This window comes from Budorcas taxicolor, chromosome 5 (genome assembly GCF_023091745.1).
Source record: "Budorcas taxicolor isolate Tak-1 chromosome 5, Takin1.1, whole genome shotgun sequence".
Lineage (NCBI taxonomy): Eukaryota > Metazoa > Chordata > Mammalia > Artiodactyla > Bovidae > Budorcas > Budorcas taxicolor.
This window is the reverse complement of record NC_068914.1, coordinates 47,449,791-47,473,301: the sequence shown is the minus strand read 5'-3', so window position 1 is coordinate 47,473,301 and position 23,511 is coordinate 47,449,791. Positions and strand designations below refer to the sequence as shown.

Sequence of the window (23,511 nt, the reverse complement as noted above, 5' to 3'; positions counted from 1 at the left end):
AATATATGAATTTATTCCATTTAACAAAACAGATAGCATGAAGCATATTATCTTATCCAATTATCATTCTTTGTATAGACCTGACCACAAAGCAATGAGACTCAAGGTCTGTACCTCAACAGCAATCTTAATTCCGCATATCTGAACGCTGAGTCATTGTGACAGGATAGTTTTAATGTTCCAAGGATCCTAAACTGGGATCACAGAGACAAATGAGGAGCAGCTGATTGGGAAGATTTCTAGGGTATATTTGGAGTCTCCTATTTTGAGAATCACTGGGGCTTCCCCAGTGGACAGTGGAAAAGAATCTGCCTGCAATGCAGGAGACCCAGTTTTGAGCCCTGTAGGGAAGATCCCCTGGAGAAGGAAATGGCAACCCCCTCCAGTATGCCTGCCTGGGAAATTCCATGGACACAGGATCTTGGTGGGTTATAGTCCATGTGTCGCAGAGTCGATCATGACTTAGTGACTATACAACAGCAAACAACATTTTGAGAATCATTACATTCAAGCACCTTTCACAGGCTGAGTATTTAATGTTTAATATGTTAGAAACATTTTTGCCAATAATGACTGAAGTAAAGTCTTTAGCATGAATGTGTGTATGTGTGCATGTATACGTGTGTGTGTGTACTTTCAAGGAATGAGTATGAATTTATTGGAAAGAAATGGTTGAAGTCTATCTATAATTTCATAAGTTTACAAAAGAAAAATATTACATTCATCTTAAAATATTTACCTCTTTCAGTTCACCTTCAGTATTAAGAAATTCTGTAACACCACTGATAAGTTTGGAATTCATAAATAGTGCTTCTCCATACCTTGAAATATTAAAAAAAAAAAGTCATAATGTTAAAACAGGCAGTAATTTAAGAAATACTACTACTACACAGATGTTTTAGACTCCTTCTCATGAGCTCCATTCCGTCTCTTAATGCTGTTCAAGGCTGTGCCCCTAGGGAATGGAGAGGTGCAAAGAGCTTTGGCTATGGGATGCCATCCAGTGTATCCGGATTTGGCTCACAGTGTTTCAGAGAGATCTACATTATAGCACATTTTTTAAAAGGGAGTCCCATGATATTATAATTAGGAATGACTATTATATTTCCAATATAAGGCCTGAAGAAAAAGTATTTTAAAACTTTTAATTTTAAAGCAACCTGAGTCACTGTAAATAAGGATTCCACCAAATCTGCAGAATCAACTTTTGAATTATCCATAAGTCACAGAGATCCTTTGATCTGGTCAGCCCAAACTGATGTTGGCATTATTTTCTATTTCATTCCTAAAAACTAAGCCAAATTTCTCAAAAAGACTCCCAAAAGATTAGCACATTTTCCTATGAGCATTAAAATAAAACACTGAATTTTTCCTTTGAATTTTACAACCTTTGTATCACAAGCATATTTGACTCATGACCTAAGGTAAGAATACTATGTATTAGCAAGCTGAAAAGACTTTTCCTTTTACTGATTTGTGTCTACTGTACTAAGAGTACCTATCACAGGATATCATACTCTTTGAAATTAAAAAAAAAAAAAACAAAAAAAAAAAACAGTACACTAGGCTAAACTGGAGGCAGGATCAAAATGGCTGAGTACAAAGACCCTGAATTCACCTTCTCCTATGAACATGCCCAAAATACAACTACATAAAGAACCTAAGAATGACTTACTGTCTATTCATTTATGATAAAAACCCTAAACAAATGAGTGGGAATGCACATAAACATAATAAAGCTCATATATGACAAGCCCACATTTACTATCATACTGACTGGTGACAAATCAAAGTATTTCCTTTAAGACTGGGAACAAGATAAGAATGACCATTCTCACAACTTTTATTCAACATAGTGTTGGAAGTTCTGGCCAGAGCAAACAGATAAAGAAGCATAAATAAAAGGAATCCAAACTGGAAAGGCAGAAGTGAAAGTTTCACTGCTTGCAGATGACATTATACTATATGGAAAACCCTTAAAACTACACACACATAAAAAACTATTAGACTACATGAATTCAGTAAAATAGAAGGATGCAAAATTGATAACAAAAATCAGTTGCATTTCTATACACTAATACTGAACTATCATAAAGACACGTTGAGAATTTTTTTTTAAAGTACACTAAAGATAAGATTATGAGTTTTTAAAAGCAAAAGTCCAGCCTTCATTACAAGAGGCTTTCTAATGCTGTCCCTATCTGTGGGAACTTAAGTAATTTAGTTTCTGGAGCCTTAGGTTTCTCATCTTTAAAATGAGGCGTGGGAGGTGCTTATATTGGCAAATGATATCACAGACAAGGGCTTAACCTCTAAAATACACAAGGAACTCAGCAACCAAAAAAAAAAAAAAAAAACCTAACTGAAAAATGTGCAGATCATAATAGACATTTCTCCACCTTATACTGGTCAGTATGGTCATCATTAAAAAGTCTACAAATAACAAATGCTGGAGGGTGTTAGTTGCTCATTTGTGCCCAACTCTTTGTGACCCAAAGGACTGTAGTCCACCAGGCTCCTTTGTCCATGGAATTCTCTAGGTAAGAATTCTGGAGTGGGTAGCCATTTCCTCCACCAAAGGATCTTCTCCACCCAGAGATCAAACCCATGTCTCCTGCATTGCAGACAGATTCTTTACCATCTTAGTCACCAGGAACACTTCCCAGGTGGCACCAATGCTAAAAAAAATCCTTATCTTCTCAGTGTATGAGACATAAGAGATGCAGGTTCAATCCCTGGGTTGGGAAGATCTAAAGAAGGGCATGGCAACCCACTCCAGTATTCTTGCCTGGAGAATCCCATGGATAGAGGAGTCTAGCGGGTTATGGTCCATAGGGTTGCAAAGAATTGGACATGACTGGAGTGACTTAGCATGCACCTATGCAGAGAAGGTATGGAGAAAAGGGAATCCTCCTACACTGTTTGTGGGAATGTAAATTGTTATAGTCACTGTGGAAAATAGTATGGAGGTGCCTCAGAAAACTAAAAAGAGAATTACCATATGATCCACAATCCCATTCCTGGTAATATACCCAGAAAAAATTATAATTCAAAAAGATATCTGTACCCCTATTTCAATAGCAGCAGTATTCACAAGAGCCAAAACATGGAAACAACCTCAATGTCCACTGACAGATAAATGGATAAAGATGTATATATATACAGTGGAATACTACTTGGCCTAAAGAGGGAGGCTAAACCATATGACCATCATAAATTGCTATAATTCTAACATTGAATTGGGAGATGATTCAGTTCTAACATTGAATCTATGGAAAAGTTGGTTAAATAAAATAAGTATTCATTAGTAATCAATATGTGGTTACAAAAATGGCCAACTGTACAGGAAAGTTGACGATTCCTCTTCAAAGAGTGTTTTGTTTATACTTGCAGTCATGTGAAAAAGAAAATAGTCCTTTCCTTGAAGGTTATGTACTATATGGTATTTTAAACAGATCATTCCCAGTTATTATGGTTAAACGTGATGAAAATAAAATTATATACTGTTCAGAGTCCCTTTAGCTGTGGGGTCTCTGGAAAGGCTTTCAGGAGATGAAGACAGATGGATTGAATATGGAGTAATTTCAAATATTAAGGAAGAAAGAAATTTTAGGCAGAGAACCAACATACACAAAGGCAAGGAGGTGTGAAACACCACGGTGTGTGCCAACAACTACATGCATTTGGTACTGAGGGTAAAAACTGTGAGACTGAGGATAACAGAATAAGAGGTAGAAGGGTCAGTAAGACAGGAGCTTAGATTTTCAACATGGCACAGAGTATTGAAGGCTTTACGAGAGGAAATGTCATTTTTGCTTTTCAGAGATATTCTTGGGACAAAGGGAAGTGGTGTGTGTGTCCATGTATGCATACATGCGTACATATATGTGGCAGCATACATAATTAGAGACAGGAGACAGTCATTAAGAGTACTAACAAGGGATAAGAACCTTCACTAAGGCAGTGTAGTAGTAAAGAGAGGAAGAATTCAAGAAACATTTAGGAATTGTTAAACTGATAGGATGTCAAGTCTAAATGTTACTTTTTACATATATCACGGAAAAAATCTACTATATATAGATTTCCAGGTGCCCAGATTGAGCAATTGGTGGATGGCCATCTATTTACTGAGAGAATGAAGACATAGAAAATGATGGTTTAGCTTTGCAGGTACACCTCAAAAAAACACCATCTTTCATAGAGTGACACTTAGGTAAAATATCTGAGCTAGAGGTGTAGATTTTGGAGTGATTCAAACTGTGAGAGTAGATGGCAATGAAAGCCAGGGAGAATCTGCAGGCCAAGTAGTAAGGAGAACCTTGGACTGTTCCCTCATGAACTTTGATGTTTCAAGATGGACAAGGGATTGGAAGGTGAAGAAGACAATCCTATTTGTCAAGATAAACACAGCTCTATCTGTAGAAATGCTGGTACTTCACCTTTCTACTTTTTTTTTTTTTGGTATAGTCCTAAAGGCTCTATTTCTATTTTTTTTTTAATTTAAATTTATTTAATTGGAGGCTAATTACTTTACAATATTATATTCGTTTTGCCAACATCAACATGAATCTGCCATGGGTGTACACGTGTTCCCCATCCTGAACCCCCATTCCCCCTCCCTCCCCATACCACTCCTCTGGGTCATCCCAGTGCACCAGCCCCGAGTATCCTGTATCCTGCATCTAACCTGGACTGGTGATTCATTTCATATATGATATTATACATGTTTCAATGCCATTCTCCCAAATCATCCCACCCTCTCCCTCTCCCACAGAGTCCAGAAGACTGTTCTATACATCTGTGTCTCGTTTGCTGTCTCGCATACAGGGTTATTGTTACCATTAACTTTAGTTTGAGAGAAGTCTTAGGTTTACGGAAAAACTGAGCAGAAATTTGAATTCCCAAGTGCCTCTTCCTCCCTCTTCAGAGTTGTAGCTAATATTGATGTCCAGCTAATTAAACAAAGAGGTCATTAGACTGAGGTGGCTCTAATGTTATCTCTATCTTTCTACCTTTTGGTTAGAGATGATGTACTTTCAGTGAAACAAAACAGACATATCAGGAATCGAATATTTTAGGCAGGGACTATAAACTATATAGGCATTATACTGAACTCTGATTTACAAAAACAGTTCCTAAAGAGAGACTCTGCATTGGTAGATATTTGATACTCTTTAAAGTCAAATGCTTGTACATATATATTAATTCCATCTTGTATCTGACTATTCCTTATACTACATGCAGGACAACAAATCAAGTGTAAATCATTCTAATTTCTGAGCTGAAAATACAAGAAATAGGAAAACAATGTGTCATCTAGGAATATTAGTGCTTTCTAACAATGAAATAGCTACAGATAGAAATATATTTTATTATTAAAAATAAATTCAAACTGAACTCATTATACAAGGTCAACCAATAACAGTGAACTTTTAAAAAATAAAATTTATATACCAGCTTTTAGATAGAACAGTGGGTATGCTAAATGTCTGGGAACATTTAAGTTTGAGAACATGCAGCATTTACGTGCTCTATAATAAATTTAATTTTAAAATACCATAGAGATTATCAGAGTAATAGATTAACATTTATTATAATATATTTAAATATATAATGAAGTATTTTCTAAAACAGAGTCTGAAGAATTCTCAACATGAAGCAAGATGGCTCAGGAATGAATTCTACTGCATCTAGAATTATACAGTGATTCAAACATCCCTCCTCTATATCACGGCTTGACTTCAGATGTTTTATGATATTTATATTTTTAAATAGGTTAAACAATTCTATAGAAGGAATTAAAGTTTTCTTGTTCTGTGCATGTGTGTTGGTCACTCAGTCGTGTCCGACTCTCTGTGAGCCCATGGACTGCAGCCCGCCAGGCTTCTCTGTCCATGGCATTCTCCAGGCAAGGACACTGGAGTGGGTTGCCATTTCCTTCTCCAATGTGAATTTTAGAAGTAGTAGTTTAGTCTCTAAGTTGTGTCCGACCCTTACGACCCCACAGACTGTAGCCCCCTATGTTCCTTTGTCCATGGGATTCTCCACGCGAGGATACTGGAGTGGGTTGCCATTTCCTTCTCCATTTCTTGTTCTAATACCATTATATATGATTCATAAATCATTTTTTCTACAACACACTCAGGATATAAGATTTTAATGATACAATTTCTTCAACCTAAGACAGTTTGATAGATTTTCCAGGAAAGCTGCAATACTAAACCTTTTCATTCTGCACATTTCCATACATAATTATGGTTATCAATCTTTAATAAATGAATAATGTTATAGAACTGTTAAATTAATTCTGAGCTTCACAGGAGTGGCAACGCCCATCTTGGCTGACTACTTCAAAATCTAATTCTATTATCTGGATCTTGCTTCTACCACAAAAAGTTGGGCCTTTATCTCTCAGATGTTACCTTTGATTTACTCACTCCAGGAAGAATGATTGAAGTCTTATTTTTACCTGGTATTTAATATCTTCCATTTATCTCTAAAAAACTTCCAGGCAAGGTCTCGACCATGTGGATTTCGAGCTACATGGATTATCACATCAATTGCATCTTGATCCAGAACCACCTCAGAATTCAGTGATAGATTTAGAAGCCTTTAAGGATAGAATTGCAGGGAAATTTTTAGTTTAATAACAAACTTTTCTTTACTATCAGAATTATAGGATTTAAGTTATCACAATCTTCAAAGCATAGTCCATTTAAACTTTACTAATAAAAATCTATCAATAGAACAATCTTGTATTTATAAAAGAAGAACAAACATATCATTTTAATTGATGTATTAATTAATGTCTGAAAAAATCTTGTAGGTGGTTAAATCATTCTGATTTAATGATGATATTTTGCTTTAAAAATTATTTTTAATAAATACTTCAATTTTATAATGAAATATTATCTTACATACATATAAATAACATAAAATAGAAACAAACATTTCAAATCAACAAGCTTTCATCATATTAATATCTCAGTTTTCTTTAGTTCTAAAATGATATATTTTAGAGTAACCAGCATATTTAAAGAAATAAAAACAAGTGCAGTACAATTTAACAGAGAATACTCTCATTATACAAATTTAAAGATTTAATTCACCCACCTATTTAATAAATTCCTGTCATCACTGCAAGTTAAGGCTTCCAATAGTATTTTCTTCTCAGAAATGGCCGTGGTAGAGTGGAATTTCATCCATATGAATTCCCAGACATCCTCATCCAGTAGTGAAACTCCTGTACAGTAGACGATGTCTCTAACATTTAGTGGTATTCTAAAGAAGCAACCCATGGTGGTTTTCTGTTAATTAAAACTTCATAATATTGAAAATAAAGACAAATGCTGCCTTAGTACAGTTTTTTAAAAGATGGTTTTGTTAATTAGATTTACCTGAAAGATAATAATACCATATAGTAACAATATTCAAACTATTCACAACTGAATGAATAAAATAATGTATTTTATTTAACGATAGTCTTGAATGCAATTTTCCCACTTTTGAAATTATATGGACAAAAATCAGAACATAAAGGGTTTTTTAAAAAATCTTTTTATTTTATAGGAGTCAGAACATAAAGGTTTAAAGAAATACAAACAAGGCATCTTATATTTCAACCAACATAAATATATTTATGCTCTCAGAATTATTAGACCCAAGAATGATGAAAAAGTACTGGATGAAGATGAAACAAATACCTCCTAAGTTCTGAGACATTATTTTTTTTTAATTATTATTCTCAAATACCTCTCTGAATTTGGGAAGCTAGAAGATGACTAACACAGATAATAAATAAAACATAAGTAGCATACTCTTGCCTGGAAAATCCCATGGATGGAGGAGCCTGGCAGGCTGCAGTCCATGCTAAGGTTCGGACACGACTGAGCGAATTCCCTTTCACTTTTCACTTTCATGCATTGGAGAAGGAAATGGCAACCCACTCCAGTGTTCTTGCCTGGAGAATCCCAGGGACGGGGGAGCCTGGTGGGCTGCCGTCTATGGGGTCGCACAGAGTCGGACACGACTGAAGTGACTTAGCAGCAGCAGCAAAATTTGAGAATGTAGAAAGCTCTTTTTCCTATGTTTATAAAAGTGACTATAAAACATAAACTAAATTTTGATTTTGACTTCAAACTAAATGTTATGGAGGGAAACTCTTAGTCAATTTAATTAATCTTGGTTATTTATAAGCTATAAATTCTCATGTGTACATTGCCATGGTAATTAGTTTTTTACTAAATATTATTCTTTCAAGTTTTTATGTATTTCCCACATTTTAAAAAACTCAGATCTCTGAAAGAATACTCCAATACATTAAAAAGTTAAAATGTATTTCTCTTTGTATAATATTTAGTAATCAATTATTAAAATTTATCATTTATAATTTGAATGTGACTAATAATAAGAAATTTTTTCTCTGCATAACAAGATGAAAATCTATTTTAAATATTTAGGACCTTGACGGCCCAAACACTGCTTTGGTTAAAGGAGTGCTTAGAAAACGGGACAAAGCACCTGCATGACTACCAATGAGATGTCATCACTCTGCTGGGAAAGATCTGTACAGTCAGAACTACGGTTCTTCCAGTGTTCATGTACGGGTGTGAGAGCTGGACCATACAAAAGACTGAGGGCTGAAGAATGGATGTTTTCAAACTATGATGCTGGAGAAGACTCTTAAGAGTCCCTTGGACAGCAAGGAGATCAAACCAATCAATCTTAAAGGAAATCAACCCTGAGTATTCATTGGAAGGACTGATGCTGAAGCTGAAGCACCAATCCTTTAGCCACCTGACTTACTGGGAAAGACCCAGATGCTGGCAAAGATTGAGGGAAGGAGGAGATGGGGACAACAGAGGATGAGATGTTTGCACTGACTCACTCACTGGGCATGAGTTTGAATAAACTCGGGGAAATGGTGAAGGACAGGGGAGCCTGATGTGCTGCAGTCCATGGGGTAGCAAAGAGTCACACATGATTTAGTAACTGAAAACATCAAAGGTGATCTTCATCTTTTTTTGTTAAGCAGCTAAGTAGGCTACATCAGAGATTGTGTATCAGGATACCAAATGTGTAGAGTTAGTACTATCATACAAAATTCACAGTTCCCAGAAATGGCTAAAACTACACCACTCTGTCTCTTCCTACCAATAACTAAATTGTTTGGAGAAAAGCTACTTTAGTCTTGCTGACTGAATCTTTTCTTTCTTTGTAGTATTTGAAGACAAGCATTTTATTTGTTTGATTTGTTTTGTTTTTGAAGAAATGAAAGAGGTATAGATATCAGAAGAAGCCAGAGTTTCATACCTCTCTCAGCCCTGGAATCCCTTGAAGAAAGTACCCAGAATAGTATTCCTAAAGGTGGTGAAACCTTATTCCCCCTGCTCTGTTCATGCCCAGCTTGGGCTTCCCTGGTGGCTCAGTGGGTAATGAATCTACCTTCATTGCAAGAGATCTGTGTTTGATCCCTGGGTCAGGAAGATCTCCTAGAGAAGGGAATAGTTACCCACTCCAGAATTCTTGCCTGGAGAATCCAATGAACAGAGCAGCAAGAGTTGGTAATGACTACGTGTATAAAACTTTTTGATTTGCACACAGCATATCTGAAAACACTAAGGAAAGCATTACCATCACATTTTAAAGATTGCATCAGTCCTGGTAGATACAAAAATGTCTCCACCTTTACTAACTGCCTTAAGAAAGTAAAAAAAACTACTCTTTTGTTAAATCAACATCTAGGAAAGTGGATGAATCTTTTCCTCCAAATATTACAGGCTATCGAACATAATACTGTATTACTGTTATGATTTTGGTCAAGAGATTGCTATAAAAATTTGCCAGAATTAACAATAAAACATCTACTTAAATCATTGACTCAAGGATCGATATGTATTAGATCTAATATTAGACCTAATAGTAAGAGCTTATAAATTCTTAAGCAATTAATATATCAAAAAGTTCAAGGATAGAGACCACTGAATGAGGTTGTTACTGCTTAGGACACCAGTCTCCAATATCAAGCAGAAAGGCATACAGAATATAAAAAAGGCAAAAAAAAGAAAGAAACAGAAAAAACTAGACATTAAACTATGTTCCTTAGAAACAACTTGTATCATGTACTATAGTCCTTAGCAACAGTCCATAGTTTTGTAACTCAGTCGTTACTCCTGGCCGATGTTGAACAGCAGACGCAAATGAATAAATGGACTGGTTGGTACAAAGTCTTAAACAGTGGCTTTAAGGGGCATCAGAAGTAGAAAATAAGACTTTCATGCAATACTGCATTCCAGGTTACCCATCTTATTTTATCTGGACTATACAATAATATAATGATATTTGTATTATAATAAACTTCATTTTGCAGGAGAGGAAACTTTTCTGAGAGAGAATATTTTGCACTGTAACAACTATAAAGTAGGTTGAAAACCAGGATGACTTATACATGAAAATCTTTCCTATTTCTAGCAGCTTAGAGATGGCTAATGATGATGAAAATAAAATATATTGATTTCTGTTAGTAATAATAATCAGTAATTGTCACTGAATGTTGATATTTCTTGTTCAATAAAACACTATCTTATAGAAAGTAAGAACAATAAAAAATTTTAAACAAAAAAATATATCCCTTAAAAGGATACCATCACCAAACCCTGGATCTATTGAGTAGGCTAGAAAAGTAATACCAGTGCAGCCAGTCTATGATTCCCTTCATGCTGAACTGGCTGAAGCTGTCACTTCTACCCTCTCTTTTTCATTACTTTCTTTAATCCACAGTTTGATCAGTCATCTTTGAGAAATATTCAACACCAGCAAGAATGGTTTTCCAACAATAAGCTTCCATTCTGTTCACCAGAATCAAAGCGACACTTGTTAAAACTCAGCCTCTGGGTGACTGAAAAGACATAGGCTGGTGGTGCATTTATAGAGACGTGTAGCAGTATGGTCATACACAGAGCAAGAAGAATCTTCAAAGAGCACCAGGAAGGAACTGCTGGAAGAAACAACAGATAGATCATCCTGAAGGAATCTAACAAAAGGTGTCCTGGGCAAAGGAGGACTTTGAAAGCAAAGCTGTCTAGAATAGGGGCAAATTCTGCTTTTGAAGCAGCAGCCTCAAATCAAGAGACAGATCACACAATTTGGACGTCCTCTGCAAGAACCTGCAGGTCAAGTTTCAGGCTCATGAGCAGCTGTTTCCCTATGCATAGCAAATGCATCAAATTTGATGTTGATGAAAATGAGACCCTCATATATTTACACATATAACCTAGAGCCTGTTGATGATCTATTGAAAACTAGCCCTTTGTCTCAGTTATATGGGGCTTCCCTGATGGCTTAGTGGGTAAGGAATCTGCCTGCAATGCAGGAGACACATGCATTGCGGGTTCAGCTGCTGGGTTGGGAAGATCCCCTCAAAGAGGAAATGGCAACACACTCCGGTCAATATTATTGCCTGGAAAATCCCACGGAGAGAGGAGCCTGGCAGGCTACAGTCAATGGGGCTGCAAAAGAGGTGGATAAGACTGAGCAGGAGCACAAGGATGTCAGCTACAAGTCCTCAAACTTAAGGAAAGAAATGGCTCTATCAGCAGATACTGGGAGGTACACTTGTTTAAAGATTCATAAGCCTCCTTAGAAGAGCAAGGACAGAACGGATTAGCCAGAAAATACTGCTCTGATTTTTCTAGCATTTCTTCCCAACCCACCAGCTTTTTGTCTTCCTTACCCACCCACCAGTTAAAGAATCAATATCTGGGTCATGAAATTACTTGTACTCATCACTGAAAATAAAACAAGATGGGTGAGCACTAAACTTGCCAAAGGCCTTGGTTCCCAATGATTTCCATTGTTAACAGAACCCCCTTTCATTGCTAAATTCGTAAAGATGTTCTAATAGCATTTTAGCAAAATGATTGCTCTGGGGACAGTTTAAGATCTCTTGGTATAAACCAAAGTCATTAGGAACAAATGAGAAAGCTCATTTGTTTGTAAAGCATGAGCTGAAAAACCCACAGTACCCATAGTTATGAATAGTGCAAATAAGTCCTGTGAGATTCTTGATATTAGAATTACAGGGAGTGAGAACATAGAAATTGTTTATGAAAATGTGAATATCCTCACAGTCATATCTCTTTAAGTGTTGCCTCAGAAGTAAATCTTTTAGTGGAATTTGATCATGTGGGAAGGAAAGCTGTGCTTGTTTTTCTCTAGGTATGGTATGCATTGCCTACAGGATTAGAGAACTGGACTTTCCTAGCTGCCTTCCTACAAGATGAATGAGCCAAGAAAGAAGTGCTTTTATCTTTCTAGGGCACTAACACTGCAGAAATGATTACCTAATTAGTCTGACTGTACTATATTCTTTATTCTTCTCTCATTTTAAACAGCATGATGACAGAGTTCATCTGTATGTAAAAGTTCTGAAATTATACAAGTTGCATATATCATGTTGAAATAATTTTTTATATTTTGGTGATATGTTTAATCTTTTTTTACCTTACCAAAAGCAAATGCCTAAAAACTAAAAACTTTGAGGTAGAAGTTAACAAATTAAGTACTGGGACGATTAAAGGCATCCATCTTTAGGAAAAACTTTTTACAGAGTTAAATAGTAATGGTGATGTAGTGGGACTAATATTTTAAAACATAGTAAATTTGTACTTTAGTTATTAAATGGAAAATTGTGAAGTAGACTGGTAAATTAACATAAATAACTAGAAAAATTTCCAAAGTTTTTGCTACGGAAGTTTTCATTGCTGCATTTTTTAAGGTGAAAAGTCAGAACATCTAAGAGAGAGGATATATGTATACCTATGGCTGATTCATGTTAAGGTTTGACAGAAAACAACAAAATTCGGTAAAGCAATTATTTTTCAATAAAAAAATAAATTTAAACAAAATAACAGTAAAGAATTTAAGATATAAATAGCAACTAAGAATTACATCATAGATAAATATTGAATGATATGGTAAAATACTTTATCTAATATGATGAAATATATCATTAAAGACAGAGTATTATGATTATATATATATTAATATAATATCTCTATGCTAATCTAAAGAAAAATGATAATTTGTATGTTAGAAGAAAGACTGAAAGGATAAATAAGAGAATATTAACATTAGCTTCTGGGATTGGGGATTATAAATAATTAGAATTTTTAAACTCACATATTTCAAATTGAATGATTTAATAACTTTTACAGTTGCTTTGGAAATAAATAAGTGTATAATTACATTTATAAAGACAAAATTCTTGGAATAAAATATATTTCAATATAAAAATGCTATTACTGATACATAAAAATAATTATGATACAGTTAAAATATCTCCCAGGGGAAAATTACACTTACCAAAATAAAAAAGACCACACTTTAAAATAAAATTGTGATGCTTAATCATGATATGGGTTCATTTAAGCAGGTTTTTAGTAGACCTAATTGGACTAGTAACTGCCTATAGTACTAGGCAAGTCAAGGTCATTGCTTTGGGCTTCACTTTTTACCCTAATTGGACAAAAGCTTTTAAAGTACATGAGTTCTAAGGTCCCTTCCTGCTCTGTTAGTACAAGCTTCTTTTCATTATTGGTTGTATTAACTTTGAAATGTACATTTAATTATTTTCAAAGACAATAAAAAAGATTTTTCAAATCACTAGCCTCTTCTTTCAGTGGCACTATACATGCCATTGATACAGAGTGGGCCTACCATTTAATTCATTGTAATTAATTTGCAGTTAACTACATCATTTGAAATATCATTTTCCTATTCTAACTAAAACTTAAAAGACAGCCATGGTTGAGGCTTCCTGCACCAACACTCTCTATCTTGGTCTGCCTTATACTTACAAGCACTCTTACTTCTTTCAGGGCACACAGTCCTAGACTTTAAAATATCTGACTGAAAAGTAACCTGCATTATCAAAGGCTGACCCTGTCCATTTTGTCTTCTACCCTCACTTCTCATTCTATCTTGATCATTTGGTCCCTTGGCTGCTGCTAAGAAAGTCATAGTGAATAAAAATTAAAGGTATATAGAAGGAATGTGTGACTTTCTGCACCTTCCTGTCCGTCTTCCTGGAAAATGGGAATAATAATTCCTTACAGCATTGTTGCAATGATTAAATGAAATAATGTTTCATTTGATATTCACATGATAATGGTACATATCAAGAGTTCAGTATAGACTTCAGATAAACATTGTGCACAGCCAAATACAGGGGACATAGAAAATTGTCTATAGGTATGAACACAGAAAATAGCTAACAATAATATTCATCATCCTCTTCATCATTTTTTTTGCTACTGTTTTAAGATGTAGTGGCAACAAATATCATTCCCAAAGGAGTACTGGACTAAAAAGAAAGCAAAAATAAAGGTTTAAGCCAATCTTGCTAAAAATGAAGGATTAATTATAAAGGTCATGAATGACATGCATCTCAGGTTTAAGGCATTACAATAAAATACACTATTTTAATTCCACCTAACTTGACTGGTATGCGTGTGGGCTAAGTCGCCTCAGTCGTATCTGACTCTTTGCGACCCCATGGACTGTAGCCTGCCATGCCCCTCTGTCCAAGGGATTCTCCAGGCAAGAATATCGGAGTGGGTTGCCATTTTCTCCTCCAGGACATCTTCCCACCCTAGGGATCGAACCCCCATTTCTTATGTCTCCTGCACTGGCAGGCAGGTTCTTTGCCACTAGCACCACCTATGCTACTGAATCCATGCAAAAACTCTGGCAACCCAAGGACTACAGTTCCTTAGTATCTCTACAAGCCCCCTGGCCGAGGAAGAACAGAATCCCACGTGAAGTACACAGTTGATGAGGCGGCAACAATGCTCTCAAGGGTATCCTTCCTATAAGGGGTTGCTCTGTTTCTGAAGAACCCTCTTACTGGTGCCCACAAACCTGCCCATTCCCACTAAACACTGAGCACAGCAAAAGAAATATTCTTTTTACCTCAAAAAAAAAAAAAAAAAAGAAAAAAATAGAGTAGGGGGAAACCTGGTGGACTATAGACCAACTGTATTTAAAATGTGTCCTGAACTGATGTTCAAAACCTCTTCACATTTTCACTTTGCATATTGTAAAGAAGCATATGCTGATGCTCCTAGTTGAAAGAAAAAGGACTGCTGGGAAGGGGTCAGTCACTTTAACTCAATATCTTGAATGTATCAAGAGTATATTTTAAGATAACTGCACTCCTTTTAAATGGCTTTTATAATTAAATGAACTTTAAAAGGGATGTTCACTTTGCTTAGGCTGAAATAATAAATATGACACTATATTTTAAACCTTTACGTTCCTATATATAAAGTAGCTACTACTTCTACTGGGTGGGAAGGGAGGGGAATGGTGAAGGTCAAGTTTCTGGGCTGTAAGGTCATTTTATAAAATATAATTGCAAAAGCACAAAAACCAAAGAAACCAAGCGGCCCAGACACAAGATTAAAAAGAAGAGGACTAGAAAGAAGAAGGAGACATCGAATAAAAGGTAGGAAAAACACACGAGACATACACAGAGTTGCCAAAAATTCAGAGTGATGATGACCAAGACTGGCATGACAAAAACCTGCAAAAACATAAAGGTGAGATTTTTAAAAACGTTCTACTGAAAACCCTGCAGCTGCTGCTGCTGTTAAGTTGCTTCAGTCGTGTTCGACTCTGTGCAACCCCATAGCCTACCAGCCTCCTCTGTCCCTGAGATTCTCCAGGCAAGAACACTGGAATGGGTTGCCATTTCCTTCTCCCACTGAAAACCCTAGAACACAGTTATTTAACATTTCACAACTCAGAACCCTTATGACATCTAGAATCAATTATGCCTATAAGAACTTTAAAAAATCAAACTGGTTTATAACAAAGGTAGAAAAATTAAGATATCTATGATGACTCACTTGAAAACTGAGAAGTAGGCTGTGAGTATAAATAACTAAAAGCATAACATAATTTAAAACTTAAGAGGTATACAGTTGTAGTACAAGTTGTAAAATGGCTGATAAATTACCCTGTTTATAGATGCCTGTGTTAAAGTGCAGATAAATTGTTTCCTAATTGTTTCCTGTAATTGTGTGCCTATTATGCATGGCTTTCCAATCAATCTCCAATCTGCTCTATCCCAATCCTTGAATATTTAAGCTTCTTCTTCACCTCGTTCAGGTCAGAGCAGTGTAAATCGAAGTGCCCCCTATGATATGAATTTTAAAGATAAGTGGTGTTTTCTGAATCACAATGATTAGGAATAAGTACTCTATGTTAACTTTTAAGATGGAAGATAATGACAGGAATAATACATGAGCTCCAACAGCAAAACTATAGCACTGTTCTCGTTCAAATCATGATCCAGGCTTGAATGCTTATGAAAACTCCACTGGATGACATCAGCTCCACCTGGAAAACACCTCTTGTTGTTGAGGAATAGTTTTTAGCAACAATCATTGGAATTCTTCATACAAAGGTTGAAAAGTGCACCAATTTATTGTATCCATCAAATTACTACGTCTGCAAATATATGGCCACCTACAAATGAGGTCTACCTTCATTTCTAACGCACTGTCAAGGTCACTGTGGTTAATAAGGCTGATTGTCCAGCTTGGGAAGAATCAACTACAGCCATTTAGTTAATTCTTTAAGCGTAACAAGGAAGCTGTCATGAGTAGGCAATAATTAATAAATTTTCCTCACTTGAAAGGTCCCTAACTGAAATATTTTATTTGGCTAAAATAAACTTTACTATTCTGTGTGTGTGTGTGTGTGTGTGTGTGTGTGTGTGTGTATGTGTCTGTGCATTAACCAAAAGATAACTCTGTACATTTTCATAATTTTAACTGTTAGATTCACTGCATAAGAAAATATAAATTTTAAAAAATAGAGAAATATTCTTATGCCCATCAATCCTGGATGTTCTATGTTTTCACTGAAATATACTTTGATCCTCCTGTGAAAAAGTAGTAAAATCTGTGACGAACTTTAGATGTCAAAGAATAAAGATTAATTTAAAAATAGTTTTTGATAATTAAAATAGTTATAAAGAATCTAGTTCCATTATAAAAAAGCAAAATAAAATTATTGTTTTAAAAAAACAATCTGCATTCTGTAAAAACACACACTTTGAAAGAGTCAGCACAATTGTTATGACTTTCTGAAATAACTGAAATATATGTGTGCACATATACATGTAACTGGCAGGTATTGGTAATAGTGTTGTTATTTGTATAAAGAGAAAGAGAAAGAATGCACACTGAATGCTTGCATTATATGCTCATCAACATAAAATAAGCAAGACTTGTTTATATACAAAAATAAAAGTCACTTCAATTTTTTACCTTGTTTTTCTTTTTGATTATAGAAAGAATGTCAAATCACTAGAAAGACAAAAAAAAAATGTCTTTCTAAATATTTAGATGTGAAGAGAGCCTGAAACATGAGGATGGATTCTCTGTTGTGAATTTTAGGGCTATTTTTATTAGTTTATCTTCATGCCATAGGCCACTCTCCTCTTTTTTTCTTACACAATTAAAAAACTGGTATTCTGAAGAATCATGATTTTAATTTTCTCTGAATTTTTGAGGAACAAGAACCTGCCTTCTCAACATCTTCTTTTATTCCTCCATTTCACGATGAATATCTTAAGTAAGAATAGGGTGAGGTCAATGAAAGTTAGAAGGCTTATTTGATATCACTAGCACTCCTTGAAATCCCATCAAATAGAGAAACACAATCCAAAAAACTGCATGTATCGAGTTTTGATTGCAGGGCAGAGGCTAAAGTTGTGCGTATTAGTTTCCTAAGGCTGCCATAACAAATTGCCTCAAACTTGGTTGCTTAAAATAACAGAAATGTATTCCCTCACAGTTCTTATGGCTAGAAGTCCCAACAAGGTGTCAGCAGGGTGCCTTCCCCCGTGGGTTCTGAGGAATATGTTCCATGCATCTCTCATAGCTTCTGGTGCCTCTGCCAATCCTTGTCATCCCTTGGCTTGCAAGTGAATTACTTCCATTTCTGCCTCCATCTTCACATGAATTTCCTTCTGTGTCTCTCTGTTGCTTCTCTTCTGCTTTTGATAAGGACACTGAACATGGGACTTAGGGTACATCTTTATCCATGAAATCTCAGCTCAAAATCATTAATTATATCTGCAAAAATCTTATTTCCAAATAAGATCACATTCCCAAATGGGGTTTAGGATTTAGACATATCTTTTAGAAGATATGAAGATACCTTTTCAGTCCATGCAAGTATGTGCATGTGTTTTTATTTTTCCTATTATTGCTGAGAAATTACAAGTAATCAAAGTTCTTTCTCATTTTCAGATATTTTAAGATATGGGTTATACAAAACAATATTTGATGCTTAGGAATATCTTTCATTAACATTATCATGATATTGAGTAAATATTGTCACACTATGGGGATTCCCTGGTAGCTCAGCTGGTAAAGAATCTGCCTGCAATGCAGGAGACTCCAGTTAAATTCCTGGGTTGAGCAGATCTGCTGGAGAAGGGATAAACTACCCACTCCAGTATCCTTGGGCTTCCCTGGTGGCTCAGCTGGTAAAGAATCTGCGTGCAATTTGGGAGATCTGGGTTCAATCCCTGGGTTGGGAAGATCCCCTGGAGAAGGGAACATCTCCTGGAGAAAGGAACATCTCCTGGAGAAGGGAACCCACTCCAGTATTCTGGCCTGGAGAATTCCAAGGACTGTATACTCCATGGGGTTGCAAACAGTTGGACATGACTGAATGACTTTCACTGTCACACTATTATTAGAAAGACTAACATGAATTATTTTCATTTTGAGATAGAGTAAATTATATGTATAAAATCAGTCCTAAGTCTTAATCACAAGGGGGAAAATATAAAAGAAATGTTGTTAATGCTAATAGCAATGCTTATATTATTTTTGGAAAATGTGGAGGAAATTTCTTACTTATAGTGCTGCTAGTAGTTGCAATAAACTTTATAATCAATGAATCTTGAACCCATCAGTATAATTTACTCTGTGTTAGTACATAAGAATGCTTCTGTAGCTGCAAATATTTCTGTTGGTGTTTCTGCTCTGGCTTAGTAAATAATGATTACTATGGTAAATTTAATCACCATTGCTCCCTGTGTTGCCCATGTAAATCTATATTTACTTAGTACTTATACTTTGATAAACAGTTAGGCAGTTAAAATAGACCTATTTTACAACTAATCAATACATATCTTTTGACAGATGACACAAGAGTTCAATAGTGTTCTGCCTAAAATTGGTATAATATTAGGCAAACAATGCTGGCATGACAGGAAAATTATTTTTGGCAGAAATGGGGGAAAAGCCAATTAGACTAAAAGAAGAAAAAAAGTTAAGTTAGATGAAGCAGTTTTCAAAAGCACACTCTATAAAAATTAAAATACTTTGAAAAAACACTATTGACTATTTGCCTCTAAGCATGTCCAGTAATATAATTTTTTAAAGTAAAATGTCAGGAAAAGCCAAAAGGGTTGGGAAATGGAAAATAAGTGTATGATTATTTCTCCATTTTAAATTAGAATATACAATCATTAATGCATTTATATTACAAACTAAATGTGACTATAAGAAAATTAATAGAATCATGCACTTACCAGAGTTATATTAGCTCTCAATGCAATTAAAATCCCTGCTACACCAAAAAGTAAATTAAAAGTACATTATGCAAGGAGGTCATTCAGTCAAATATTCATCTGATGATAAACTGAACTGAGATAACATGTATTGAATTCTCCAAATGGCGAGAAAAAGAGTTACTTTTAGTGTGATTCTAGAGAAGCATAAGGAGAAGACAGCGTATAAAGTCTGCTACATTTAGTTATTGCCACTCCTTACGTATACTGTCATCCTGCTTATTTAACTTATATGCAAAGTACATCATGAGAAATGCCGGGCTGGATGAAGCACAAGCTGGAATCAAGACTGCTGGGGGAAATATCAATAACCTGACACACAGATGAGGTGTGTGTCTTACAGCAGAAAGTGAAGATGAACTAAAGAGCCTCTTGATGAAGGTGAAAGAGGAGAGTGAAAAAGCTGACTTAAAACTGAACATTCAAAAAACTAAGATCATGGCATCCAGTCCCATCACTTCATGGCAAATAGATGGGGAAAAAATGGAAACAGTGAGAGACTTTACTTTCTTGGGCTCCAAAATCACTGCAGATGATGACTGCGGCCATGAAATTAAAAGACACTTGTTCCTTGGAAGAAAAGTCATGACCAACCTAGACAGTATATTAAAAAGCAGAGACATTATTTTGCCAACAAAGGTCCACGTAGTCAAAGCTACAGTTTTTCCAGTGGTCATGTATGGATGTGAGACCTGAACCAGAAAGATGGCTGAGCACCGAAGAACTGATGCTTTTGAACTGTGGTGTTGAAGAAGACTCCTGAGTGTCTCCTGGACTGCAAAGAGATCAAACCAGTCAATCCTAAAGGAAATCAACCCTGAATATTCACTGGAAGGACTGATGTTGAAGCTGAAGCTCCAATACTTTGGCCACCTGATGCAAAGAGCTGACTCATTGGAAAAGACCCTGATGCTGGGAAAGATTGAAGGCAGGAAGAGAAGGGGACAACAGAGGATGAGATGGTTGGATGGAATCACTGACTCAGTGGACATGAGTTTGAGCAAGTCCCAGGAGATGGTGAAGGACAGGGAAGCCTAGCATGCTGCAGTTTATTGGCTCACAGAGTCAGACATGACTGAGTGACAGAACAACAGCAAATTAATTTTAATGCATGATTTCTCCTTATACAGAAAGTCAGGCAGGTTGTGATTGATTACTAGTTATGAAAAAGATTTCCAGTTTGACAAAGGAATTCACAATTGGATCAATTCAGATAGCAAGTCTACTTGCTACATTTCATATAATGCTTCTCTTCTCCATAGTTTATCAATACATTTCTATTTGTTAACATACTTTAATCTTAGCAGAAAAATCTCCTTCTTAAGTTTGAATGATGGAGCTTAGTCAATTAACTGGAATTTTTGCCTTTTTTCAGCAAATAAAACAAAACTAACTGATTAACTGAAAATGAAATTATAACAGTATCAGAGGATGTTCTTGGGTCAGTATAGATTCTGCCCAATCAGTTAAATTTTTCACAGTACCAAGGCTTCAATCTTGATAAATTAGTTTGAGGAAGAAGGCTATATTTTAAGGTAACTTAAAAAAATTATTGGAGTATAGTTGATTTACAATTTTGTATTAGTTTCTGTACAGCAAAGTTGATCAGTTATACATATACCTATATCCAGTCATTTTAGATTATTTTCCCGTATTGACAAGAGTTCCCAGATAAAGTCACAGATACAGAAAACAAACTTACGGTTACCAGGGGCGAAATGGTGGAGAGAGGGATAAATGTGGAGATTGGGATTGACATATACACACTACTATCTATAAAATAGATAATAAGGAAGGCCATTTTTATACACAGTTCCTTCCTCTTAACATCTTTCCCTCTTTGCCTACTGAGTGTGTATCTTTCCTGTAGGCCTCAAGTCAATTGTCACTCTGCAGGAATGTCAGCCTTACTGATGGGTCATATGGTTCCTGTCTTATAAATCTCCCTCTGGTTCTCAATACACTAAAATTATACAGTATTTTTATGACATCTGATTAGTCTCAGTCTATCCCACTGGACTGTCAACTTCAGGAAAGAAGAAACTGTCCTTTAGCTCATCACTGAATACCAGTGCCTTTTAGCCCAATGCCTGGGATATGGTAGAGATTCAGGGTATGTTTGGTACATGAATAAAATGCTGACAGAGTCTGAATTAATATTGATTAACCACATTAAGTAGATATTACTGTGGAAGACATACTACTTTACTTTAGAAATCAAGCTGAAAGCTAAAAACTTTCAAACTTTCAAGTTATGATCCAGGTATTATTCCATTATTCAAATGCGACTGGTGAACTTGACTTTGTAATTTTGCATTGATCACAGTGACAGATGCAGCATATTTAAGATTTTATGTTTTAACTTTGAAAAACTACTGAGGAATAAATTAATAAAAAGACATCAATGATGGCAATAATTTTGATGATAATTGTGAATTATTCCAGAAGTTCCCACAATACTTTTTGCTTTAAAGATTTTCTTTGTTGGATTTATGCAAAAACAATTCATAATGAAGTAACCAGCCACAACTACTAAAATATAAAATTCCTAGAGCAGAAAGGTAATAGAAAGAAAGTATTTATCCTTTAAAGGATCACAGCAAACTGTGGAAAATTCTTAAAGGGATAGGAATACCAGAGCACCTTATGTGTCTCCTGAGAAATCTGGATACAAGTCAAGAAGCAACAGTTAGATCCAGAGATGGAACAACAGATTGGCTCAAAACTGGGAAAGGAGTATGTCAAGGTTGTATATTGTGACCTTGCTTATTTAACTTATATGCAGAGTATGAACTCTGCATATAAGTATTTCGTACTCTGCATATAAGTTACATCATGCAAAATGCCGGGCAGGATGACTCATAAACTGGAATCAAGACTGCCAGAGAGAAATATCAACAACCTCAGCTATGAAGATGGCACCACCCTTAATGAAAGGAAGTGAAGAGGAACTAAAGAGCCTCTTGATGAAAGAGGAGAGTGAAAAAGCTGGCTTAAAACTGAACATTCAAAAGACTAAGATCGTGGCATCCAATCCCATCTCTTCATGGCAAATAGATGTGGAAAAAGTGGAAACAGTGATAGATTTTATTTTCTTGGGCTCCTAAATCACTGTGGAGGGTGACTGCAGCCATGAAATTAAAAGATGCTTGTTCCTTGGAAGGAAAGCAATGACAAACATAGACAGTATGTTAAAAAGTAGAGACATCACTTTGCCAACAAAGGTCCATATAGTCAAAGCTATGGCTTTTCCAGTAATTCATGTACTGATGTGAGAGCTGGACCAGAAAGAAGACTGAGCACCCAAGAACTGCTGTTTTCAAATTGTGGTGCTGCATATATCGAATCTAGAAAACTGCTTCTGAAGTATTTACTTACAGGGTAGCAATGGAGAAATGGACATAGAGAATAGACTTATGGACATGGGGAGAGGGGAGCAGAGGGTGAGATGTATGGAACAAGTAACATGGAAACTTACATCACCATATGTAAAATAGATAGCCAACGGGAATTTCCTGTATGGCTTAGGAAACTCAAACAGGGGCTCTGTATCAACCTAGAGGGGTGGGATGGGGAGGGAGAGGAGAGGGAGGTTCAAAAGGGAGGGGATATATGTATACCTATATACATATATATGACAATGTCACTGCAGATGGTGATTGTAGCCATGAAATGAAAAGATGCTTACTCCTTGGAAGAAAAGTTATGACCAACCTAGATAGCATATTCAAAAGCAGAGACATTATTTTGCCAACAAAGGTCCGTCTAGTCAAGGCTATGGTTCTTCCAGTGGTCATGTATGGATGTGAGAGGTGGACTGTGAAGAAAGCTGAGAGCCGAAGAATTGATGCTTT

General features: G+C 35.7%; 1 protein-coding gene across 1 annotated transcript in view; it reads right to left on the bottom strand.

Annotated features, from left to right (window-relative positions):
- Window positions 1-23,511, bottom strand: part of TRHDE (thyrotropin releasing hormone degrading enzyme) — a 457,777-nt gene that overhangs the window by 5,756 nt on the left and 428,510 nt on the right. Inside the window, exons 16-18 of the mRNA XM_052640844.1 lie at window positions 7,114-7,281; window positions 6,470-6,610; window positions 740-821 (exon numbers count right to left, since the gene is read on the bottom strand). Coding sequence (XP_052496804.1) covers window positions 740-821; window positions 6,470-6,610; window positions 7,114-7,281 — 391 coding nt within the window. The remainder of the gene's footprint in view (window positions 1-739; window positions 822-6,469; window positions 6,611-7,113; window positions 7,282-23,511) is intronic.